The sequence below is a fragment of the Armigeres subalbatus genome, unplaced genomic scaffold (assembly GCF_024139115.2).
Source record: "Armigeres subalbatus isolate Guangzhou_Male unplaced genomic scaffold, GZ_Asu_2 Contig1330, whole genome shotgun sequence".
NCBI lineage: Eukaryota > Metazoa > Arthropoda > Insecta > Diptera > Culicidae > Armigeres > Armigeres subalbatus.
In genome coordinates this window covers 45,360-72,949 of record NW_026942100.1, presented here as the reverse complement: position 1 = coordinate 72,949, position 27,590 = coordinate 45,360, and the positions used below count along the sequence as shown (strand labels likewise).

At 39.6% G+C, this 27,590-nt stretch overlaps 1 protein-coding gene across 1 annotated transcript; it reads right to left on the bottom strand.

Annotated features, from left to right (window-relative positions):
* Positions 1-4,379: 4,379 nt before the first annotated feature.
* Positions 4,380-26,501, bottom strand: LOC134202663 (histone deacetylase HDAC1). Its single transcript, XM_062677689.1, has 6 exons — positions 26,290-26,501; positions 24,917-25,029; positions 23,329-23,446; positions 22,803-23,263; positions 6,381-7,029; positions 4,380-6,248 (listed from the first exon to the last, which is right to left on the bottom strand). The coding sequence occupies exons 1-6, from the start codon at positions 26,330-26,332 to the stop codon at positions 6,169-6,171; spliced, it is 1,464 nt and encodes a 487-aa protein (XP_062533673.1). The 5' UTR covers positions 26,333-26,501; the 3' UTR covers positions 4,380-6,168.
* Positions 26,502-27,590: the final 1,089 nt, after the last annotated feature.

Sequence of the window (27,590 nt, the reverse complement as noted above, 5' to 3'; positions counted from 1 at the left end):
AGATGGTGTTCGCTTCCGACCCGGCAGATACGAGACGGCGTGGAGCGCAGCGAGGGAGGTGGGCTGACCAGGCACAGAACAACTTGGCGAGCGTGCGGCGCATTCGAGGATGGAGCGATTTGAATTGTTGTTTCAGTGTTATCTGTTTAGGGGCTGTACATATACCACATGAACAGTTTGGGTTGAGGGGGTGAATAGCAAGTGTCCATGATTCATACATTTTTTTTGAAAATTTATATGAGTAGTTGTCCACGCTGGGTGAGGGGGATATCTTAGGCTCATCAAAACCTGTCCACGTGTGTTATGGACAGCCCCTTAGATGTAAGCGAAATAAATGAATGAATGACTTACTTCAATATTTCAATTTATTGATCTAACCAAATCAACCATTGTCACTAAACTACCGACTGACCCATTCGAGAAACTTAATATATCTTGATCCGAATTGGTCCGGAGTTGGTTTTTTATACGACTCGGTCCAATCTCTATTCCTTCTACAAAATTCACTCCAAAGTTTACAAAGTTGAATATTCAGTTAATATTGACTTCTAAAGAAGTTCTTTCAAACCACCGATCAAGCCATTCTAGAGATGGATTTTTTTATCAATAGGGGTTAATGGCGATTCAGAAGGTCATTCAGTCCACTCCAAAGTAGAGTTCTTCATGATACGACTAGGTCCGATAACGATTCAACCACCGACCAGCACACTTGAGAGTTGAATGTTATTGGTCTAGCTGGTCACGCACTACTTGATCCAGTTTTTTTTTATTACCATTGGTTTATTTAATCTTTCAGACAATAATTATTTCTGGAAAAGGGATTTCTAGAAATGATATGGCCTTTTAATCATCCTTACTTTCTCCCTATTGAAATATACACCCGGATCTTTTTTTTTACACGGGGGATGCGTATGCTGCTAATAGAGGCTTAAGGGATTCATAAAGCAAAAATTCATTAGGTACAACACGCAAAAAAATGGTTTTTAATCTCTTTGCTCTTATGAAAATCTTTGTTTTGAATATGCAAGGAAATAAGAGGCGGTCAATAATGGTTTCGCCAAGGGAGCTGGGAGTCTACATTACGGGTCTTATCTATCAAGTTTCCAGTTCTGAAACGACGAATGGAATTGGTCAATGTTCAATGCGTCCCGAATGAACACTTTCGAAAAGAACTTTGATTCAAATGCAAATGATAGAAAAAAAAAAAACTATCGAAGGAATTTCAATAATTTATTGTTCTTTGAAGAAAAATCGAAAAGAGCAGCGGTTCTCAACCTTTTTCTTGAGAGGTACCCCTTCGAACTTTAGCATTTATTGAGGTGGCCACTATTTTATTTTCGAAATAAAAATAAGCGTAACTCTTAAAATAAATAAAAAAACAGATGGGAAAACTAACGGGATGTATGACACTCCGAAAGTTGATCGTTATTACGTGAAACTTTCTAATTAAAATGGAGTGTAAGTGACAAAAAGTTGATTTTGAGAAAAATGAGTGCAAACTTTTTGCTTCATACAAAATGTATGGAAGTTGAAAAAATTAATAATTCTCTGTGATCTTTCACTTTTTTTATAAACATCGTACAAACTATATCAACATATTACCGCAAAGCTCAAGAACCAAAGTATTTTTTGCTGTAGACAACTCCATTTTGACCAAAATGTTACTTACACCCCTCTCCTTCTAACCCCCTCAATTAAGTATACATATCAAGCTTCCTACAAGACTTCGAGGACTTTTGGAGACTTCTGAGCCTCTTAAAAGTAGGCTTCCGAACCTCTTAAAAGGAGGCTTCTAAGCCATTTGAAAAGAATCTTCCCAGTCTCTTGAAAGGAAGCTGCCAAGCCTCTTGAAATAATAACTTCGAGCGAAAAAAGGGCTTCCGAGCATCTTGAAAGGAGATTTCTGAACATGTTGAAAGAAGGCTTTCGACGAGCCTTTTAATCGGAAGCTTCTGAGTATCTTGAAAGGAGACTTCCGAGCCTCTTGAAAGGAGGCTTCCGAGCCTCTTGAAAGGAGGCATCCGAGCCTCTTGATAGGAGGCATTCGAGCCCCTTGATAGGAGGCATCCGAGCCTCTTGAAAGGAGGCTTCCGAGCCTCTTGAAAAGAGGCTTCCGAGCCTCTTGAAAGGAGGCTTCCGAGCCTCTTGAAAAGAGGCTCTGAGGCCTCTTGAAAGGAGGCCTGAGCCTCTTGAAAGGAGGCTTCGAGCCTCTTGAAAGGAGGCTTCGAGCCTCTTGAAAGGAGGCCTGAGGCCTCTTGAAAGGAGGCTTTGAGCCTCTTGAAAGGAGGCTTCGAGCTCTTGAAAGGAGGCTTCGAGCCTCTTGAAAGGAGGCTTCTGAGCCTCTTGAAGGAGGCTTCTGAGCCTCTTGAAGGAGGCTGAGCCTCTTGAAAGGAGGCTTCGGAGCCTCTTGAAAGGAGGCTTCCTGAGCCTCTTGAAAGGAGGCTCTGAGCCTCTTGAAAGGAGGCTTCCTGAGCCTCTTGAAAGGAGGCTTTGAGCCTCTTGAAAGGAGGCTTCTGAGCCTCTTGAAAGGAGGCTTGAGGCCTCTTGAAAGGAGGCCTGAGCCTCTTGAAGGAGGCTTGAGCCTCTTGAAAGGAGGCTTCTGAGCCTCTTGAAAGGAGGCTCTGAGCCTCTTGAAAGGAGGCCTGAGCCTCTTGAAGGAGGCCTGAGCCTCTTGAAAGGAGGCTTCTGAGCCTCTTGAAAGGAGGCTTCTGAGCCTCTTGAAAGGAGGCTTCTGAGCCTCTTGAAAGGAGGCTCTGAGCCTCTTGAAAGGAGGCTTCCGGGCCTCTTGAAAGGAGACTCTGAGCCTCTTGAAAGGAGGCTCTGAGCCTCTTGAAAGGAGGCTTCCTGAGCCTCTTGAAAGGAGGCTTCCTGAGCCTCTCTTGAAGGAGGCCTGAGCCTCTTGAAAGGGAGGCTTCCTGAGCCTCTTGAAAGGAGGCTCTGAGCCTCTTGAAAGGAGGCCTGAGCCTCTTGAAAGGAGGCTGAGCCTCTTGAAAGGAGGCTTCGAGCCTCTTGAAAGGAGGCCTGAGCCTCTTGAAAGGAGGCCTGAGCCTTGAAAGGAGGCCTGAGCCTCTTGAAAGGAGGCTTGAGACAGAGGTGGGGCACTACACACTGCAATCACACTCGTATTCTCAAAGGCTATTGTTCTTCCGCCAAATGGAGCCCCACCAAATAACAATAGCTGGCGCCGCCAGTGTTCCAAGCCTCTTGAACGGAGGCTCTCAAAGAAGTTTCGAAACGAGCCTTTCGAGCAGCTTGGAAGGAGGCTTTCTTATTCAACATTTTGTCACGATTAGGTGGATTACATTGATGAATTTTTAAATTTGATCATTAGACGTTTTGTCTTTTTGATCTTTTGTCCCACAGTCCTTCAAACACTGTGCTAGCAGGTTTCAAATGTCTTTGATTTACTGATCGCCATGCATATTATGTACAATGCCAAGTTTAAGAATAAAAACCCAGAATAATCCACCTAGCGGTGATTGTGCCTTTCTCGTGTATTGAAAAATGTTACAAAAAAAAGCACATAAGAGAGGTTAAAATTGCACTTTAGGGAGATAGATTCAGTTATTCCCATCAATTCACATTTATTTGCGTTTATTTGAATGCATTGCAGCAGTTTTTGAAAAAAAAAATTTGATTTTAATTTTTTTTCCAAGGGGTAACCCGTGGGAAAAATGGAGAAATGTTTTTTTTAATAATGTCCGATCGGTCTAATTTTCAATAGGGTCTAGCTAGGCCACAATCTGCGTCGAATGCAACTTGTTGTGATAAAATTGGATAAGGCTAAGTACAAAAAAATGTGTCTCACATTTTTTGTACGCACACACACACATACAGACATCACCTCAATTCATCGAGCTGAGTTGATTGGTATATGGGTCTCCGAGCATTCTATCGAAAGTTCGGTTTTGGAGTGATCCTATATAGCCTTTACGTATACTTAGTATATGCGAAATGCAAAAATTATCTAAGCTTTATCAATAAGTTTCTATTGAATTAGTTCTACATCCGCCAATACGCCTTTATGTGCGAGGTACCCCCTGGATCCAACGAAGGTACCCCCAGGGGTACATATACCCCACGTTGAGAACCGTCGCTGGAATAGAGTAACCGACGTAACATTCGATTAAATGAGATTTCCGAGTGTTTTTTTTTGGCATGAATGCAAAATGGAACAAATTATGGACTACGACGCGACAGTACAATAAAGCCTGAAAACGGCGCTGTCCCGCCCCAGCTCACTACCGTTTCGAGCTTCCCACAAGAACCATTAACAAAATTGAAAATCGTCTTTCATGTCGGGAATTTCATGAAACTTCAAAATTGATGTAAATACGATTAAAAAAATGGCATTTCGATACAGATAGCATTCGAACAAATCTGTTTTATGCCTCAAGACCTGTCTAATCTTGTAAGCATTTATTCAGCTCTCATCTCATAATCATCGTTCTTCTTACATCGATTGGGAAATAAAATATTTCTTATCCACTTGTAGTAGTAGCCTATCATGTATGTCTATCTCTACATTTAATAAGTTCAGTGCTAATTTCATTAATTTATATATTTATCATTTTGCTTGCGCCTCGGTTTAGTTTTAATTTTATTTTTCAAGTGGTGCGAATAATATTCTTTTAACTTAACATATTTTAGCCATTCTGTGAATAGCAAATTTTTTCGACGACCTAACTAAGAAGATCTTACACAGTTTCTTTGTATGGGATATGGATGGAAATGAGTGAATTGAATAAATATTAATCTCTCTTTCTCTGGATTGTACTTAACAGCTAAGATGAAATTTATCAAAGCAAAGGATGAATTGAGGAAAAACAAAAGATGTGTTATTGTGTTCAAAACGTGTGGGTTACGTTCCTGAGATCATGTTAATTTGTATCATGGTTTGTGTTCTGCAATTTGTATCTGATTTATATATTTTGCTATTTCCGGCTGTGATCTGTTAGTTTGTGTCTAAATGTAGATTGACCAGGCAGGGGTTTAAATACGCTGAAATTGTAGCTTTAATACGGAGAAAACAAGTCCAATTATTGGTTTTAGGCAAATTTGAATCCTAACTATAATACCGGCTAATAATTTTCCTTCGTTCGAACACGGTGACAGGAACGTCGGATTTTTTTTTATACTTTGCTTCCAGAGTCAATACAGATCAAATCAACGAATAAAATACCTACAGATTCTTGCTAAAAAAAAGGAACCACTTGTGAAGCATACTTGCTACAGCCTTTTTACGCAGTAGCATTCCAACTAATTGAAAATTGTATATAGGAACATCATTAGAAACCTAATGATGCCCACGGTATGTGGGTGACAGATGTTAATCATGTATTGCAAACCAAGAAACTCGGTACGGCCAAGTAATTAGCGTAATAGGATCGTCAATTTTAAATATTTTCAACATTATTGGAATGAACAACATGCCTTGACGACTATTCGAGTCAAGTACGAGACACTGATGACGACCTTACAGTTGAGGTCGAAATACGTATATGTATAAGTATTTCGAGGTGGTGGAATTAAATGGAATTGTGCTACACTCATCTTATGACAGTGAAAACATTCCACTAAAAAAAGAGTTAAATAATTTTTTTGTTAATTTTTCGACAATAAGGTGAATTGTTACAAATAAAAAGATCCATTTTGGAGAAATATTTAACAATAAATTTGTTCAAAGAACAATTTATTATTTTAAAAAAATGATAAAAAAAACTTGATGTCAGTAATAAGAGGACACACAAAAACTGAACAAATTGCCACAAATGATTGATTTGACCTGACATCGCTCTGTTTGTTTTCTGCCACTTTATTTGTTTTCTTACATTTTTAAATATAGTTGCAGAAGTGATAGAAACGTTTAAATCAATAAGAGTCCATCTTATTTTCGTCACAGTCGTTAAAAAACAGAATAGATTAAAAACTATCGCTTTGTCTAAGAAGTGATGAACATAAACTTGCCCTTACAGACTAACATCAGAACAGGGTCGAGCCTACTGTCGTCTCGAATGTGTACGCTTGTGTGGATGCTTCCGTTTTCTGTTATGCGTGGCTGTGTTAGTTTTGTGTCTCATGCCATTCATTGTGTTCTGGCGGCGCGCGGAAAAATCACTGTTTCATTATGCTAGTGGCGGGCTATTTCCGGTACGCGGCCAGCGCCGATCATGCAACGGCGGTCGTTTCCTTCTTTGACGATTCCTCACCACCGGCTTTGACCTCCTCTTTATCACCCGTTGTTTCGGCTGCACAATCGTTCCAGGGAAGAAAGAAGAAAAACAGAATGCGCGTCAGTTATAAAAAACAATCGATCACGTTTATTTCCTCCATTAAAATTCAACAGATCATAAAACATCAAAAATTGAATAAATGCAAACCTTTCACTTCAGCATCGTCCTTCATGTCTTCCGACTTGGCGTCCTTGTCAAGCCGCGGCCGTTTTCGGGCACCAGCTTTGTACGATCGGTTGTCCCTTCGACCGCCCTCGCCCTCGTCTTCCGAGTCGGAGAATTCATTATCCGGTACTATCCGTTTGTCCTTGTCCGCCTGGGGCAACCGCTCGTCCTTGTCGACTTTATCTTCATCGTCGCTTTCCTCGTTCACAGCATCCTCCGGGATGGCTTGCACCTGCACGCCCGGCGCGTGTGGCAACATGCGCAAGTTTTCGAACAACCGATTCTTGATCTTCTCCAGGTATTCTGTCGTGTTCTGGTTGCTCATATTACTGGGGCTAATGTGCAGTTTGAAGTCCGGTCCAAAGTACTCGAAGTAGTCGTTGTACGGCAGTTCATTCGCAATCTCGGAACCGAGTGCGACGGAAGTTTCGTAGGTCCAGCAGCGGGACACGTTGCGGATGGTATAGCCACCGCCGCCCACCATCAGGAAAGGAAGATTGTATTTTTTAACAAATTCTACACATTTGCCGTGGCCCTTGACTGTAAGGTTGAAACAGCCGAGACGATCACCGGTGAGGGAATCGGCACCACACTGGAGCACCACCGCCGAAGGTTGGAAGGTTTCCATAACCTAGAGTAAAAAGAAAGAATAGTTGTCTATTAGAAAATGGTTGTAAACTTGCATTGAATCGTTCCCCATGGTAATATATACAGAGCACTATTCATCAATTTACACTTTGAAAATGCCCAATGCACATATCTTCAACTATTCTCAATTGATATATTTTTATTAAATCATCCTCCTTCTCGTAAACATTTTTTTCGTTTTAAATTATTTCGTATTTGATGTTATAGAGTGAGCGTTGGGCGTTGTAGTTTTTAGACAATCCGAGTAATAAATAACCGACTTAGCTACATTCTAATCTGCGGCGATGATGCGTGCCCGAGCCTTTGCAGGCGTTTTTTGAAGCAAACATGGCCTGTCAGAATTTGTGTCAAATTCTTGATATTCTTGGCTTATTGGCCTCCATTGTTCACTCCGCGAAAATCGGAAGACTGCGGTGAGCCGGGCACGTAGCCAGAATGTCGGACAGTAATCCGGTGAAAATGATTCTCAACAACGATCCGACGGGAACAAGAAGGCGAGGTGCACAGCGGGCAAGGTGGATCGATCAGGTGGAGGACGATTTGCGGACCCTCCGAAGACTGCGTGGTTGGCGAAGTGCAGCCATGAACCGAGCTGAATGGAGAAGACTTTTATGTATTGCACAGGCCACTCCGGCCTTAGTCTGGTAATAAATAAAAACTGCTCGTGTTTGCGTAATACTAGGCATTTATACCCGCAATGAACATGTCGTGCTCCGTGGTAGCCCGTGTAGAAGCCGTGACACATTGATAACAAAACATGATTTGAACTTGTTGGAAATAAGAGTACAAATCACAAACGGAACTAACAAAAAAATTGCTCCGAAATATCATAAAATATCAGGTTTTTCTATTAATAGGAACAAACTAATAACTCAAGATATTGATTCTTGTTAATGGCAAAACCTGATATTTTTATGATATTCCGGTGCAAATTTTTGTTATTCTCGCTTGCTATTTTTATTCTTATTTCTAACAAGTTCATATCAGTAGTAGTAGTAAAATTCTTCTTTATTTACACATTTTTTGTTCTACAATTATTTTTACCATGTACAGTGATCGGCCGGCTTGGCCCTCCAACTCCAATTTTAATTATTATTATTATTATTTTTATGTTTCTACTTAATTTTCAAATCTAATGTATAATGACGGCCTTCAGGAGGTTCAAGTTCAAGTCAAGGTTCAAGTGCATGTCATGTTTTATTATCAATATCACGTTTTACTGTTAATGAGCTATTGTCGTCTACCCGGTACGGGGCCAACTCTCTTTTGTCGGTATGAAGACGGATTCTTCTATCCGTTTTTTTTAATGGACCTACGGATTGTCCCCGCGGAACTTGTAGAAGGGGACATTTCAGTTTTAACACCAAAGCTAGTCATTCGACTATGGCACATATGGATTGCTCCCAAGGAATTCTGTAGAAGGAGACATTTCTAGATTGCTTTGAGAATAGGTCGTATGTGCAATAAAGAGGCTCTCTTTGTTCACGCTCTCCTTCGCTTGTACATAAACTACACGTAAAAAAATTTAATGTTACTTATTATTAATATTTCTAATACCTTTTTGCCAAAGCATGCGCTTAATGATATGTATAAGAAAAAACTTATACATCGCATTAGTCACATACATTCAGAAACTTATACTTTTCATTAACTTATGAATATTATTAGCTTTTTGTGTATGGGATCATTCATTAGGTGGCATAATAAAGAGTATAAGTATTTTCGAATGGTTTTTTCCAAAACATATTAGGTTATTTTTTTACGTGTAGGATTGCATATTTTTTTTCCACATTTTTACTTCAGAACGCTAGACAAAGCTATAATCTTTAGATATCTGCCAAGAAATCTTTGATCAATCATAGCAATCTTTCTTCTTTGACATGTTATTCTTCCGATTCATTCTCAAACTGAACTTCAAATAAACCACAAGTTATTTGTTAAAGCTCTGCGTTCATTCATAAAAGGTTATGGGCACCTTTACGCGAGACGCTGTATCTGGTATTTTACAATATGACGATTGTCCAGGATTTCAGCACTGGAGCTTAAGGGTCAAGAGGTTTTTGGTCTCCGTGGGCGTGTTGAATACGTTAACGGAAGAAGTACCCGAAGAAGTAGCAAAGAAGACAAAGTTTTTAGATGCAGATAAGAACGTAAAGTCGTACATCGTCAACTTCCTGGCGATTATCTGTAAGAAGAAAACAGCAAAGGAAATGTGGAAAGCTCTCGAGAACACAATCTATAAGGGTCTGTCTCAATTGGATAATTAAACTCAAATTAAACTTAAAAGTGACAGTTCAATAATGTCCGAATAACCCTGCTGGATGAGCAGGATTACTTTTGACAGATATCGAATCATTCTTGATCGATGTTTTATTGGAATTGCTGGGTAGCACGCAGCCATTCTTATGGCCGGGTGAATTTTAAATTTTCGAACTGTCAGTTTTAAGTAAAATTAAATTTGATTCGGGAAATGAGACAGAGCCTAAGTACTCAAAACCTTATTAGAAAGCAATTGAATCGTTTGAAGCTTATGTCGTTTTTGTTTTTGAGGTGTAGCGACACCGTTTAGTGCAGCATTTTGCACGGCAAAAACGAACGTTTTGAGTGCAGTTGGGTTTGTTTGTTATGGATACCTGTTGGATACCATAAAAAGAAAACAATAACAACGTGAGAAACTTGACAACAAACTACACTACACGGCACACTCTGATTTTTCTGGTGCTACACTGCTTGTTTCAGTGCAAGAATAATGCTACACTGGTGTAGCACGAAAATCAAAAACGAACATTTTCGGTGCAAAAGTGTAGCACGAGTGTAGCTACACCGCAAAAACGAAAACGACATTAGAGAAGGGGATTCGATGAGAGCACATATATTAGTGTTTGAAGATCTGATTCGTCAACTGAAAACAGCGGCCGTAAAGATCGAAGAAGCTGATTTGGTCATCTCGTTGTTTCAAACCTTACTGGATGCATTCGATCCCTTAGTAACTGCCATTGGAAACATTCCCGAAGAAGAATTAAGTTTGGAAATCGTGAAGCAACGCCTAATAGGGCACTGCACGGACTGCTTTGTCTCTCTCTCACTGCAAAGAAATTAGAAAACAACAAGGCCAGTAAATGTCAAATTTCATGAAGAACGAAAGAGAAGGAGATTCTTCCATGCAGTGCCCTATAGCCGAGGAGTTGAAGAAAAATGAACGTCTGAAGGCTAAAAAAAGTGTTTACTCGATTCCGTGAATACGAAGCAATGGTAAACGCGAAATTCAACTTGAAAATTTCAAAGATAACTATTGATCAAGGCCGTAAATATCTTTCTAACAACCAGAAGCAATTTTATTCGCAAAAGGGTATCCAGAGCGAGCCAACCGTTGCCTATACTCCTCAGCAAAACGGAGTTGCGGAAAGGTTCAACCGAACAATTGTTGAAAAGGTCCGCACTATACTACTAGATTCGCATGTTCCAAAAACAATGTGGTCTGAAGCCGTATTAACTGCTGTTTATCTGGTGAATAGAAGCCCTACTGTTGCGCTATCGAAAAGTTTAACCCCGGCTGAGTGTTGGTACAATGAAAAACCTAGTCTGGAGAAACTCCGCGTTTTTGGATGCAAGGCATTTGCATGGATACCAAGTCAACATCGTAAAAAGTTGGAAGCAAAGAGTAACGAAGTTATCATGATGGGTTATGCTCCCAATGGCTATCGTCTGTGGGACAGGAAGACTAGAAGAATAATAATAGCTCGTTACGTCAAGTTCCATGAAACAAGTTTTCCATATGCGAATAATCCGGAAAAACAAGCCAGAGTTCCACTAGTTATCGTACCATATGAGCAGGAGGAAGAAAACATCGTAGACCCAAATATACTTTTAGAAGAGGAACACGAAGTTGCTTGTGAAGCTCCAATTGCTGAATTCGAAGAACCACTTATAGAAACTAAATCCCAGGTTGATGTACGTATTTCTGACGACGAGAATGAATCTGAGGCAGAATAAATTTGGACGCTTACTTTGCAACAAGAACAAAACGAGTCTGTAGGAGCGCACGCTCCCCGATGTACCTCAATGCTACAAAGAAGTCCGAAATGATCGTGCTGAATGGCTGAGTGCAGTAGATGAAGAGCTCAAATCATTGACGTTGAACGGTGTGTGGAAGGTAACGCCCTGTCCATCTGGTCCCCTTAAATCGAAGTGGATTTTCCGCATAAAGGAAAATGAAGATGGGCGCGCAATTCGGTATAAAGCTCGGTTAGTAGCAAAGGGCTATTTGCAACGATATGGTGTGGACTTCGATGAAACGTATGCGCCGGTTGCCAAACTGAGTACCATTAGAACGGTTTTAGCAGTAGGAGTCCACAAACAGTTTCATTTCCATCAAATGGATGTGAAGACTGCTTTCTTGCATGGTGTCCTAAAAGAAGACATATACATGGAAATTCCTGATGGTGTCAAGGCTTCGAGGAACATGGTATGCAAGCTACTGAAATCGTTGTACGGCTTGAAGCAATCGCCACGTTGCTGGAATGAAAACTTCAACTACCAATTGATAAAGCTGGGTTTCAAACGATCTCGTCATGACTACTGTCTCTACATAAAGTGTGATGAAGATGATGAGCTTTACTGTGGAGTCGATCATCCGATTGAAGATGCAACTTTCAACTACATTCAGCATGACTGATTGCGGAAAGGCACATTACTTCCAGGAAATGAAACTTGATTATGATCGAAATGCTGGGAAATTACTACTTTCTCAGCAGGCTCACATAGCGAAAGTCGTGGAGAATTTAGGATTGGCAGAATGAAATTCTGTGAAGTCACCTATGTAAAAAGGTCTACAATTAGAACGAACGGGAGCCCCTACTCAAGAACCCTACAGAGAATTATTAGGCAGCCTGTCATGTTGTCATGTTGTGTGTCCGACCGGACATCTGATTTCCTATAGGATATATGGGACGATACCAACAAAAAGCTACAGAAACACACTGGCAATGTTTGAAAAGGGTCGTTCGTTATTCGAAGGGAAGGGCTTAAACTGTATTAAGGATGCAACGAACCAATGAACCAGTATTGGTCGGCTTTGCTGATGCGGTGTAGGCGGCTGATAACGAAGGTCTGAAGACTGTGTCTGGATACGTTTTCCATATTTTCTGATCAACCGTATCGTGGTGTATCAAGAAACAAACAACAGTAGCTATCTAATTGAGTGAATCAGAATATGTGGCTTTAAGCGCAGCAACTGCGGAGGCTCTTTGGATAGCTGGAGTTCTTGAAGATATGGGAGTGAAAAATCCCCAAACTCCAGTAATCATCTCTGAAGATAGCAGAGGTTGTATTGGCATGGCAAAAAGTTTGGAAACAAAACGCAGTAAGCACATAGACGTTAAACATCAATTTATGAGGGATCACATTGCTGAAGGAAGGATCCAAGTTAAAGCAGTTGGCACTCAAGATCAATTAGCCGACATTTTACAAAGTGGAAGATTTCAAATATTAAAGAAGAATTTAGGACTAGACGATTGAGTAGAGGTGTGATCAAAGTAACCAATATATCGTGAACAATCGTTGTAATTCCATCATAGCAATCTTTCTTCTTTGAAATGTTATTCTTCCGATTCATTCTTAAATTAAACTTCAAATAAACCACACGTTATTTGTTAAAGCTCTGCGTTCATTCAAAAAAAAAAATCTGATGTAAACTTTATTATAGATCTGTAATAATCGAAAGAGAATGGAGGCAAAGAGAGACTCTCTTTTGCACATAGGATCTATTCTCAAAGCCCTTTTTACATGGTTTTCTATCAGGAAGCGCAGTATGAATATAAAATGGACTCTGACCACTTTTGAGACCTACCAACTGCTCCAGGGGAGCCTGTACAAGATGGTACTCTAGTTTTTGCACCAAAACTAATCATTCGACGGTTGTTTTCCACGGTTTTCGATCAGGAAGCGAGGTTTGTACATAAGATGAACTATTGACGATTCTGACCGCTTTCGGGATCTACGGATTGCTCCAGGAGAGGCTGTAGAAGGGGACATTTCAGTTTTAGCGCTCTTTTTTCATGCTTTGCGATCATGAAGCAAGGAATAAACATAAAATGGATTATTAGCTGACAATTTCCGGAACCTATGGATTGCTCCAGGTGAACTTATAGACAGAGACACTTCATGTTTGACGCGAAAACTAGTTATTCGACGGATCTGTTTTTCATGGTTTTTGTTCCGGAAGCGAGGTATGAATATGAAATGGACCATTGACGACTTTGACCACTTCCGGGACTTATGGATTGGCCCAGGGGAGCCTGTACAAGAGGATATTTCAGCTTTAGCAGTAAAACCAGTCATACTTCTTTTGGCGCTAAAACTCAAATGTTCCCTTCTACAGGTTCCTCTGGACCATCAGGATGTTCCCGAGCAGTATATTCATACCTCGCTTCCTGACCGAAAACCATGAAAAACGAGCCTTCGAATTAATAGCTTTGGCGCAAAACTAAAATGCATTACTATTTTGAGTTTTCCAACCTGATGTAAATCCTGATAAGTCTAAATAGTTCTCCACTCCCAATTGAAAACATTCTGAAAATTGAATGTCTCTAAAATACAAAGTAGACTTCTCAATTTTAATCTATATTACAATTTATCCTATCCTACCTATGGCCACGCGTTGGCTTCGCTACTTCCAGTTGATGAGAAATTGATTAATTTCTCGACCCCTTGGAGAGTGCTAATGAGCCCTAGCGGATCCTCCATGTAAAGAGCTATATCTAATAAGTATGTCGGGACGGGACTTACGATCAGGGGCTTAGTCTGCAAAGCAGCCGATCCACTGTGAATCGTTAGAGGCGCACTGAAGTGCTCCAAATGTGATATGATACACAGATGAATATTATCTTCAGTACCGTCAACCCCCGTGACCTTGACTCGTACCTCGCTTTCTGATAGAAAACCATGAAAAACGAACCGTCTAATGACTAGCTGTGGTGCCAAAACTGGAATATCCCCTATACGGGTTCCCCGGGGGCACCCCAGCGACTTCAGGATCCATCTTTTTGGTTGGTTCTTTATTCTTGACGTATCAGAAGACTTCTGGAATGCTATCAGAATTGAAGGTCGGTCAAAAAGCTTGATACTAATGAATTAGTGGCCTGAACCTCCCGATAGGCACCGATTCTAAACAAATGGGTATATCGCAATTGATTCAAAACACGCGAAATTTCAATACTTTTGCTTCCCATCTATTGGCATATTCGTCGATAGAAAATAAAATGGAAGAACATTCGCTAATTTATGTAATACCCAATGGCCAAAAGTGCATATTTAAGATAGTTATCACGAGCCACAGAAAATATATATGCAGCGTTGATTTATGCCCGAAATAAATTCAATTTTTAATGTTTTCGGGAAACCCTCCACTCTAGATGATGTTGTATCGATGCATTTCGTTATAAGTTGGTTGTGCAGATGGCAGTCTGTTGTCAAAGGTAAATACCAGTTAGATCAAGGGCTATATTTAAATTATACTTTTTAGTATGCTATATAGTTTTCTTCTAAACTCTACGTTTTACAAGGGCATGGACGCATCAATAATCCGTCAGACTATTTATTAATCAGTCATTGCATTGTGTACTTCCATCAATCCACCAGTTAGGAAATAATAAGACCAATTTCTTCAAAAGCAAGCGACAGAGCTCTGCAGGGGCCCGAACAAAGCTTGACGAATCTGAATAAAAAGCACTCAGGCGAAATGATACCAGAGGCGGACAGTAACGGTTCTAAGGCCCGCGATTTTTTAAAAATTTCAATTATGTTCACGATTAGAAAAATGATGTCATTACCCCTACGTATGAGATCTTCTTCTTCTTATCTTCTTCTTATTGGCATTACATCCCCACACTGGGACAGAGCCGCCTCGCAGCTTAGTGTTCATTAAGCACTTCCACAGTTATTAACTGTGAGGTTTCTAAGCCAAGTTTACCATTTTTGCATTCGTATATCATGAGGCTAACACGATGATACTTTTATGCCCAGGGAAGTCGAGACAATTTCCAATCCGAAAATTGCCTAGACCGGCACCGGGAATCGAACCCAGCCACCCTCAGCATGGTTTTGCTTTGTAGCCGCGCGTCTTACCACACTGCTAAGGAGGGCCCCCTACGTATGAGATAATGGATGGGTATTGCGCTAAGCTTAAACAACACGGCAGACTCGACACGTTGTTCATTTGCCGGAAGAGCATCAAGCGAAGTAACATGCACTATAACGTCTCTCATAATTTAGTCTCCTTGCCCTCAAATACATTTCATCTATTCTACAAGCATTCTAAGTGGTTCAAACAGTGACCCATTCTCACCCCCATTTGACCCATTGTCACCCCCGACGACAGTAGATTCCAAAAAAAGGCCGCTTCATGGAAGGTCGCGTACACGATGCCGTTTTGCAATTGAAATGGACCTGAGGGTACTTAACTACAGGGCGCCTTTTAGCAATTAGTCCAGGATTGATTGGGTACGTAAGATTTAATGAATCTGTAACGCAGTGAAGCTGGGTAACTATTTAGATTCTGCCGCCACATGTGCAAACTAGTTTGTCAGTGAGTAATCTTTCAAACGAAGGAGAGACTTGTCAGCATCTAGCGATTAGCCATCTATAGAGAGCATTACAACTCCGTATGTGCTATCCTGTTCTCTTTTGGAGTCTAAAGGCTCAAGTCAGTCAGACAGTTTGTTGCAACTAAGTAATCACGAATAAACTCTCAATGGATATAAGACCAGCAAGAAATTTTGAAGCACAGGTAATGGAACAAAAACGCATGGAACTGAAAAAATTACCCTACCTAAAAGTTTTTTTTTTTTTAATTCTTATTTATTTAATAGGCTCATGCGCCATTAGGCATAACGGAGCCGAGTTTCTTTGAAATTTTTGTTTACAATTTCATATTAAGCAATTACAACATTTTATCACTTTTCCCAGAACAATTGTCGGAATGACCAATAGACTGGGCACACTGCTCCACGCAAACTTTCTTGTTTAAGTTTGCTATTCGCTTTGATAGCCGCCTTTTGTTTGTCGCTTCGATGAAATCAGATTCTGTCGTTGAGCTGGATGCTGATGCTTTATCGTCGTCATCGTCGTCGTTGGTATTGTCTGCTTTAGCAAGCGCGCCTTTGCTCGTTATCGGGAGTCCATCACTCGAATCAGAGGAAGATAGTGCTTTACGATTGCTTTCAACCGGGGGGAAATCTGCGTCAGAGAATGGTTTTTCGCTTGTTGGTGAGGGGTCTGTTTGTGATGTTGCAGTTTCGATCCTATTCGATACGGTTATTTCCGAACATTTTTGCTGTAAATGTACTGGTCTAGAACATCGTCTACAAGTTTTCGGCTGATTCGGATGAGTCACCAAGCATACGTCTGTCCCGAATGTGATGAAGGACGGTATAGGCTGTTTGAGCCTCATTTGCAGCATACATACACCATTTGGAACGCCGGGGAAGTAGTACTTCCAACGTTTTCTTTGGATTGAAATCACATCACCAAACTGTCTCATAAATTCGCCGATAGACGCGTGTGGTGTGGAAGGAGGGAGATCGTGCACCCGGACGGTTACTGCCTCACTATCCACATACACGGGAATCTTGAAACGCTTCTCATTACAAATGAAAACTCGCTTTATGTTATGCGCTTTTTCGTAGCGCTGCGCAGTACCATTGTCCACCATTTCAATAAATACACAATTGCGTGTATTGTGGAGTTGAATACTTTTAACGTCTGCGAGATTCAAATTTATTTCGCTCTCCAGAAATTTATGCACTTTGCCAACGTCAGGCCGCACTGGAAGAACACTAAAGTCCACCACCAATGTATTTTCCCGAATACTCATTTTCTACGATATGAAGCACGGTAGCAAAATAACTATACGACTTATTAGTACGAGGGACGGCTAACAACTGCCTAAAAGTTATTGGAATACAAAATAAAATAAAGGACGAATACTGAATGATTTTACTGGGCTGCCTATAATTGTGGGAGTCATTAAACACGGTACAAAACTGGACGCAACCGATGGTCGGACAATGAAAAAAAACCTATCTATCGTTCAATATTCGGATTTCTGAATATCGCCCCAACCATCCCAACCTAGACCTCAATCCTTCAGCAGCAAGTTAACACACCACCGGAGAACAGCGCGCAAAGAAAAGATTACTGCGAGACATTCGAGGATGCAGATGAACCAGGGGTGGCATTGCGCGCCTCAACTCGAAACGAGCAAACCTTGCAAACTGTCATACGAAAGCGCTGTCGAAAGAAGATGCGCAATGAGGCCCCAGATTCCCACCTTAGGATAAGGAGTCATACAAAGCGGCCAGAACCCCAGGATTCCAGTCCTCGCGGAGAAGCCGGAACCGTGTCTATTTTATTTGTGTTTATGTGTTTTTTCTCTACCAAATTTTATCCTTACAATAATTTTAATGTGGCAATTTTAATTCAAAATAACTGGCGAAACCCTTACAAGGCGACCTTTCTGGTCCAACCTTTCTCTTAATTAAAATTGCTATGTGTACCTTGCTATTTGCGGGACCCACGCTTGGCTCGCGAAAGTAATCGTTCTGATAAATAAAGACAGTTTGATCAGCTATCAGTTCCGTCCCGGCAGTTGCAGGTGTGAATATTAATGCGTTTGATCCGACTTTATCGTCGACCCTCTATGCAACGCAAGTAATCATAATTGTAATTCCGGAATTAGTGGCACAAAAGTTCTAAGCAATTAAAAGTTCTCGGCATTTCGGGTGTCTATAAATGCAATATGATCGATCTGATAATTCGACAGACTTTCTATGCGTCCACCTAAAATCAACATCCATACGACTATTGAAAGGTTTTACGAATACCATGAGTTTGGATCTTTGACGGATTGCTTATTTTGCAAACCCCCAAATAATTGTCATGTTGAATTTATCCTAAAATTAAATTGAGGAAATCGCGATTTTCGCGACAATGTTTGACAAAACTGCGATTTTTGTGACTGGAAGGTAAATCCGCGAAATTCGCGAAATCCGCGACTATTGTAACAGTCCTGCAGTTATTTTAGACATCCCCTGAACTGCCGTTGGACACATAAATGTCACATGCTGCATTTTAACATTTTTGATGTTTTGATGTTTATCGTCATAATTTGATACGTATTTTTGAAATATTTTGTCAATACAGAGGTTTTATTCTAGAAAATCTTAAAAATCTGAAGTCAATTTGTCACATTCGAACAAATGGACGCATACTTGTCACACTGGGATAAATGTCCTGAGGACCGTCAATAAAATATACCTTGCTTTTAGGGCAGAGCTGGCATTTCCTCACACACTGTGCACAATGAGGAAATTTTAATACACACCACAGAGAGTGACGCTGATACTCATCGTGTAACAAAGCCAACACGGTGAGTGAGGACGAAGACGAAGAGTGAGAGAATCATTCCGGTGAGAGTTGGGCCTACACAAAATTGTGGCACTTAGTGCAATATTCTTGGAAACGATATCGTTTTCTATGAAGCTCGCTGAAATTTTTTGGAACACACATATTTCGGCTTGAAAATTAGTTAACAACGTCTCAGTTAGAAACGACGGGGTTTTAATAAAGTTTGATGCTCCATACTAAAAAGTATAGCATTGGCAAATAAGGATTGAATAAAAAATAATAATAAAAAGAAGAAGAAGCCAAAAGATTATGTTTGAAAGGAATGGCACGGGAAAGCACGGTGAAATTTTGAAAACGCTTCTTGAAATTTCTAGAAGCAATTTAGATAAAAACGGTTAGCAGTACGGGGATGAACACATAATTTAGATTTTGATTTTTATTTTGTGATATTGCATTCTATTCACAGTATAAGATGTCTAGAATTTATGAGAAGAGTTTTAAAAATTTCACCGGTTGCTTCCCGTGCCATTTTTTTTTTTCAAATATCTTTCAGCTTCTTCTTCTTCATGCAACCTTATTCGCCTAGAGACGGAAGGGGAATTTAAACTGATTATTTTTAGCTTGGCGTAAATCATAAATCTTTTCTAAAACTATTTAACACAGAATTGTGCATAATAGACAGTGTTTTGCAATGAAATTGTATGAACACTTTCATACGGCCGTGAACATTATTCTGAAAGTTGTAGACAACAAAATAACTTCATTTAAGGTGAAGTTCAAATAAAAAGGGTGGATCAGTATTTCGACGACAAACACACAGAAACCCATTGTCAGAGCAGGAGTACACCCAGGTTTTTTTTTACGCGGTTGGAATTCATTAATTTCTCGGTTAAAGTGAACTTTCACAGCTTTTTAAATACACCCTGAATTTTCTTTGATTTTTTGTGAATTTTTTGGTGGGGTTAACTCATTGCTTCATTGACGCTGAAGGTCTTAAACGACCAAAACCAAACCGTGTAAAAAAAACCTGGGTGTATATTAATTGGGCATGATGCTAACATAAAAAAAAAATTAGCACTGAAATGAAATAATGGAACTTTATCTAAGTTCAATGTTTTCTGTTTTTGTTCCGAATTTAGAAACGTTATATTTACCAAGATTACCTGAGGGAAATTGTATTTACAGATCGTCTCGCCAGTAACTTATTTTAAAGCAGGTGGGGCGGAATAATGTTGGTAGTACAAGGCTTCTAAATAGTTTTGCCCACAGACATCCCACAAAGCCAGCAAAAACAAAAATATATTATTACGCATAAATAGTATCAACAGCTATGTTTAACTTTATTTGTCAATGTTTATTTTCATTCTGTTCGATTCACCGTTTTATCAAAACTCATTGAGGAACACGGTGTGTTTATTTCATCATTTATCCTCAACTCTTTGTGCCTGACAATGCATTCGCTGCAGAATAGAAACACAAAGAGGACTCACTGCGTTGTGGAAGAGAAAGAATGAGCGATAAGCCGAACACACTATCTGCGGTCTTTTTGAGGAGTGCAAAAGACACGCGCATTTCGACTACTCTGAGGAGTATGCCAGCCCTGTTTTAGGGTCATCTACAATCCACGTGGATAGTTTAGAAGGGTGGCTGGCAAGTGTGCAAGTTCTTTCCCTTTCAGAATTTATGTGGACGGTTGTCCATTAAAGAAGAAGAGGGGAGGTATTAAATTGTCTAGAACCTCTCCAAGTATAACGTAAACGGCCTCTTGGGAGAAGGCGATATGAAACTGTGACATAATTAAAATATTCAAGGCCCTTAAAAAATGATACAGGAATCCTTTAGCCAACCCTATTTTCGTAAAACTCATAATTTTTGCGACATGCTATGGCGATAAAATATATTCAAAATATGAAACAAGTACAAAGATTAATCAGAAGCTTCATGCTTCGTCGTAAGATCAATGAAAAAAGATTTTTCCACATCGGTAACAACAGGTTGAACTACTTTCATTAGAGATGTTTTCTTTTCTTCTTCTATATTCCTTGAGGAGCATTTTGCGGATGAATCCTTTATAATCAACCTTAATTTATTTTTTGGAAAACAACTTGCAGTATTTAAGGTCTTTACTGTTGATATTGTTTACGTATCCCATAATGACCTTTTTCAAACACCACTTTTCGCATGGAATCCACGTACGGGCGTGGCTTGCAGTGGTTTATCGTATACTGCAAAACGGTGAGCTTTGAAGAAGTCAGTTGCTTGCATATCAAGTACGTCAACATTGTTTTTTGTATTGCCAATCACAGACTTGAAGTTTTCATAACTGACGACACGTTCATGGCGCATTTTGAAATTAAACGTCGCTTGGAATGAGTCAGCGGCCATTAACGTATGTCCCGATTCAAAGTTTTCCATCAGTATGCGCTCGACCTGAATTTCATTACTGTTTATCAGTAGGGTAATGTGATGGAATAAATTCCAGTTCTTATTTTGCGAACAACAATTATCCAACCAAAAGACAATTGTCTTTAGGTCAGCGTACTTCATAATAACTTTGGAAAAACAGCTAAGGATTTCATTGGCTGTGCGACCATTAACTGACTCGGACCAAATGCACGCAGACAATGGGAATGCTCGTATGTAGGGACCAACATGCGCAAAGCTCTCATTAAAGACCAGCAGCGTACCGACAGCGAAAAATCACACCAAAGAAATACAATCGTCGATCGCGAAAAAAACAAATTAATAACAATTATCTCTCTCAACAACAACGGTGTGACAAATATGCGTACATTTTTCGCCTGGCCAGCGAATTTCGCGGCATAAGTGCCACATTCGGATTTTGATTGAAAAAACATGGAAAAAATAGTTGTTTTTGAAATGTATGAGTCCGGCCCATCGAATATGAATATTCTTCTATAGTGTATTGCGTTAAAGTCAATAAAAAATCGAAATTTTTCGATAATAGGATGAATGCGTTTTTCTAATTTTTCTCGTTTGTAACATGTGACATTTTGCGTCCGACGACAGTGTAGATGCAATACTGCCGTGAATCGCATATTTGTCCCATATGAATAGGAAATCCAGCAAATATGGGACAGATATGCGATTCACGGCAGTATAGCCCTCCTTGGGGCTAGTTACGCCAATCAATCTGTCGCTAATTATTTTTCTTTTTCTTCTTCAATGGCTCTACATTCCAATTGGAACTTAGCCAGTATTCTATTAGCATTTCCTCAGTTATTAATTGGAAGCTTTTCTATACTCGCCATTGCATGAATATGTATCTTGTGTGCCAAGTACAATGGATAAACTATGCCCAGGGAGTCGAGAATGTTTATCACCCGAAAACATCCTAGACCGGATCGAGAAACAAACTCTCCATCTTGGGATTGGCAATCCTACGCCTTTACTCGCAAGGCTACTGGAGACTGTCACTAATTAAGGGTTAAGAAAATCTAACTCAAATACGATAATCGACGGTTCCACTGATCCTAGTGGGTCAGCAGAATCCAGCTCTGAAGTGGTTTTATCGATGTTCAGAATCGGGTCAATGAAAACCAACTCTTGAGTGAATTAGTAGATGGGTGGAATCGTTACATGAATATTATGAGGGGTAACGCTCTAGCATAGCATAGCAGCATAGCATAGTTACGGTGTACTTCGTAGATTGGACACTAGTGATACTTTTCTTTTGAAATCCTTATTAGATTGCTATCAAAAATCAAGGTGGGTGTGGTCCTTGATTTCAATCTAGGATAAAAATCACAAAAGCATGAGGATTACTACTCCTGGCCACGCCCATCTTCATCGTAACTTGGGAGGGGAAGGAAGTGTTGGTGTAGTACTTACTTAACGAGAGGCCCCCGACTCAGCGACACCCTCATAAGTACCACGGAGTTGGATATTGGGGAAGGTATTCGTTGGGATTTGCCTGTAGCTGACAATGTGACCGTGGTAGATCTTACACCGTAACACAAGTGTTATGAGAAGTAACGCTCTAGTCTACAGACTACAACCAACGGAAAGAGCTTTTCATTACTGAATCCACGAAATGATAGAGCACTAAAGTAGTCCCTTCAAAAACCAGCAAACGACTTATGTGTCACTCCCAATAGAGGTCGAAATCAGAATATATTTCAGGGATGCACGTCACGACCACGTGGCATTTCTAAAAAAAAACTGCTATTTACTTTGTCAAAAACTGCTTACACTTTGAAATACGGGGTTACCAAAAAAAAATATAAGCAATAGCGAGTAATGAAAAGATTGAAGCACCTTTTCTTAAATAATTCTATAAGACATATAGATTTGGCATACCCCACTCCGCCACTCATGGCATATCCAACTCACCTTCGAAATGATCGGCACAAAGATCGATTCGTACGACTCGTCGTCCATTCCGTCCCTCAAAGGAATATTCACGGCGTAGTACTTGCCCCGTCCGGCTCCGATGTCCCTCAGGTCACCCGTTCCTGGGAAGTACTCTCCGTATTTGTGGAAGCTCACCGTCATCACGCGGTCCGTGGTGTAGAACGCCTCCTCCACGCCGTCCCCATGATGCACATCGATATCGATGTACAGCACCCGCTGGTGGTATTTTAGAAGTTCCAAAATACCTAACACGATGTCGTTCACGTAGCAGAATCCGGAAGCTTCGGATTTTTTCGCGTGATGCAATCCACCGCCCCAGTTGATGCAAATTTCCGATGCCTGTTTATTGAGCTTCACGGCAGCTGCCACCGATCCACCGGCCGACAGCTGGCAGAATTCGTACAGTCCGTCAAACACCGGGCAATCCTCGCCGACGTTAACTGGAAAAGCAAATATCGGGTATTTATTAATCATATGAGATATAATTGTGAATTTGGTGTCATACATCTCTGCATCTGCTTGTTGTACTCGGACATGTTGTCAGGACGGATCGAACGCAGGAACCGAATGTAGTCATCTGAGTGGAACTTCGTCATTTCGTCGGCAGTGGCTTTGTGTGGTCTCTGGAATTTAACGAACTTACTGTATTTAGTGTATAAATAGTTTAGACAAATATGTCGTATGTTGTCCAACACTATTTGCAAAAACAAGTGTAAGACAACATTTTTCCAATTGTAATGCTTAATGATTGTTTCATCCTCGACTCGAAAAAAAAAGTTGTAACTACCTATATAGGTTTTCTTTAACACTAATAAATAACAAATTGTCTGTCGGACCGAATACAAACCAAAAGCAAATCAAAAGAGGGAAAATATAGAAAATATAAACAATATTGTGCAACCAAATTTTGTGAGAATCATTTCATTGTCTTTTGTATACTATCAAAGATCGAAATACGCTTATCAATCTAAATAGAATAATAATTAGAGAAATTAAGACGTATTATAAGCAAAAAGTTTTGGATTTGATACTATGAAAAGTTTGCCTTTGACACAACGTGAAACACATGACACAGAAAACAGACGAACCTTGTATTAAAGTTCAACCAACAACCTACCCGGAGAAAATTGTTCACTCTTTAATAGATATTTTTTCTCTGCTATCTCGTTTTCTCCGCTGAAAAAAAGTACCCATTTTGGGAGAATAAGTGGATTCACTCATTTAAATTAGTAGATCAACTTATTCTCTAAAAATGGGTAGATTTTCTTGAAACGGGAAAGAGATAGCAAAGAAAAATAAACCCTTTAAAGAGTAAATGTTTTTCTACGGGTAGGACACTTCTTCTATTCGAAATAGTGATTAGATCACTAAACCATTCTTCTGAAGCATATGGTGCAACATTTGAACTGTATTGGCGGTTTTATGTTGCATGAAGAAGAAGCAGAAAGATGATAATCGAAACACATATCCAAGGGACAGCATACGAAGAAGTTTTTAAATCTTTTCTCAACAATTCTAAAAGCAAATTATTTAAAAACGGTAAGTAGTACGGGGTTGGACTTTTTTTATACTTTGTGTTAAGTGTAATATCACAAAATAGAATTTCGAATGGAAATATTGTGTTTATTATAAAGTAGAAGCAAAGTCCAACCCCGTACTGTTTACGGTTTTTAATTTAATTGCTTTTAGAATTTTTGAGAAGAGTTTTAAAAACTTCTTCACATGCTGTCCGGTGGATTGGCGCTTTGATGTTGCATGAAGAAGAAGAAGCAGAAAGATGATAATCGAAAAAATCTCCACGGGAAACCTAATATTACACTTAAAACACAGTATAAGAAAAGTCCAACCCCGTACTGCTTACCGTTTTTAATTAAATTGCTTCTAGAATTTTTTAGAAGAGTTTTAAAAACTTCTTCGTATGGTTTCCCGTGGAGATTTTTTCGATTATCATCTTTCTGCTTCTTCTTCTTCATGCAACATCAAATCGCCCATCAGAATTTATTGCAACGTTTTCCATGTCGTGCAACACTTGTGACGTTACATTTCAAAAGTTCCGTTCTTTAGGGACCACCAACTAAACACACATGACTTACATAGATTTCCATCTTCCGGTAGAGACCATAATTGAGCAGCAGGTTGTGCGTCATACGTATGCGGTGCGGCTTCATCGGATGTCCCTGGCCATAGTAGTAGTTGCCGATGTCACCTGGCGGAGAAACGAGCGATTAGCTTAAGTTGTTGATAATAACGTGCGAAAGCGCGCAGCTAAGTACAAGACAGGTAACACTCCGCCAGGTAAGTGTCTTCACGGAAAGGATGGCATACAAAAGGAGAAAAGACGATATGAAGCAAAATTCACATCACGGATCAATCCGACAAAATTACGGTCACTGTCCCCTAGCGAGCACTTGGCGGCTTTCGCATGTGGAACGAATTCATTGCAATGCGAGGTTTGGGTTTTAGGTGGTGCGGAATCTTCTCGTTGGAAGGCGAATCACTGCTGCGTACCAGAAGTGATGTCAATTGACTATTCTGCATAATGATTAATCTTTCCTCTGTAATAGTATCGGGCCAAGTAAGCGTTAAAAATATATTCGACAGAAGAATTTTTAGAAATAACGCAACGCTGTACACTGTACAATTTATTCCGTCCATTCCATACGAAAAGTGTTAGTGATGGGGAGGGAAGGAGTCTCAAATTATTAATTTTTTGAAAACCCCTCGGGGAACCGTTCCATTTTATCCTATTAAAAATTGGCAAAATCAGTCATTGCTTTCCTTAGGTAATGACAAAACATTTTTTCCCAAGTTTAAATATGTATTTTAGAGCGGAAATGAATGTGAATTAATGAAACAAACGAGAATTAGTGGAAATTTTGAGATATATCTCCATGAAGTGCTATTTAAAGTGTCGGAATTTTCAAATGCATGTAAAAAATGCACCATCACCACCAGAATTGTTGTTGAGTTGTAACAGAAAATATGTAACAACAAAGCAGTAAAAATATTATTACAATTTCAAAGAAAGCATAATTTACAATTTGCGAAACATGCTAGAAATTTTTAAAAATAAAACACTAAACTAGCAACACTGTCGCCTTTGCGGTATGTGATTCTCACTTCTCAGGCGACCGTACTTTTTGCGTCGCTCATCCTTCCCACGACACTTCATCCATCACTACAACGGATGGTGCTTCATACGAACATCGCGTGTTGATTGTACGGTCGGCCATCTTAGGAAAGTGACTGCTAGGGACAGTGACTATAAATTTACAAAACGAATTTATTCGGGTTCTGAAATTTAATTTTGGTTACTATTAACCACAAACTGCTCAACATTATATGCTAATAGCGAGAAGTATGAAGTTCGTTGGTGTTTTCAATTCTCTAATGAAATAAACCCAAGCAAAAATTCCTATCATAAACGCCCGTTTCCATTATTTGAAACCACAAACTGTGTACTCACTGTCGTAGTAATAGCAAACCCGTTTCTTGCTATGCGACTGCATTTTTCGAACTGTTTCTTTAGGGAATCACAACACGCTAGTAAACCCACTAAACTAGAGACCGCTTTCAAAATAATGCACTTTTTGTTTATGCTTCTTTCAGCAGCAGCAACAGCAACACAACACACTTCCCACCGTTTTCGCTCACTGCTACGCGATGAATGAATGATGACGGCGCGACACCAAAACTGAGCTCCGCGAAACATCTCTCAGCCAGCACTCAACTCAGCAAGGCTCGCATCTTTCTCTCAGAGCCCGAAGAGTTACTTTAGCCCTGTTCAATGAGAGACCAACGTATTCAACCGCATACACGCTTAAAATGATTTACACAATTTTGTGTTTCATTTTACATTTTAGTGAAAATGACGGCTAACGATTTTCGATTAATCACACAAAAATTTACAAATATTGAGATTCTGTCGGGGCATTGCCGTGATGTGTGAAAATTATTCATGCGATATGTAAATGACTTTTAGCGTGTAGCAATCCTACGAATAACACTGAAAGTATGCTCTTTTGCGGGAAAATGGGACTATACCCAAAGTTGCACACTTAATCAGCATTTCGATGTTCGGTATTTTGTTTGCCGACCCGAGTAGAATGGTATTATTTAACTATTTTTCAAGTTATCGTTTTTTGATCAAAGAGAATTGAAATTGAATTTTAAATGGAAACATATAAAATATCGAACGATAATTTTACCATAAATAATATTTACGATAGCGTCAATAATAATTTGGTTTTGGACGATACACTGAATGGGTTGTTAAGTATCGTTACCATTCAAAAAGGCCTATTTGCCTTACATTTTTGTCAGGCGATTTTACCATATATCGTTATTTTATCATCATTTCTTGTCCTGCGATGATTCGGATTATAATTGTATTCAACAAAAAAGATCAGTAGTATGGTTTTTGAAATCAAATAAAGATTCCATGGTTAATTCAAATTAAAAGGGGTATAATAAACATCAAAATATATAATAGCCGTATTACATTTTGTATAATATTTTTTTAGGAACTATGATACAGAATATGATAATTGAAGACCACTACCATTCCTGTAACCATTGCTTTGGATTTTGTTTTCTTGGTTTTTCAGTTCATACAATTATTTTGCACAAAACAAGTTTTAATAACATTTTATTTATTATCTCATACATTTAGGATATACATTTCCTGAACCAATCCAAAAAATCGACGTATTTTTTATATGATTTTTTTTAGAAATGCACTATTGAGCCATATTATACGCTGACTGG

What these genes read in the sequence shown, in the direction of transcription:
- LOC134202663 (XM_062677689.1), bottom strand. Translation starts at nt 26,332, where the DNA reads ATGCAGTCGCATAGCAAGAAACGGGTTTGCTATTACTACGACA. An exon ending in CAACAAGCAGATGCAGAGAT is followed by an intron (nt 23,264 to 23,328) that starts GTATGACACCAA and finishes TTGCTTTTCCAG; the next exon opens with TTAACGTCGGCGAGGATTGC. An exon ending in TTGTGCCGATCATTTCGAAG is followed by an intron (nt 7,030 to 22,802) that starts GTGAGTTGGATA and finishes TTTTTACTCTAG; the next exon opens with GTTATGGAAACCTTCCAACC.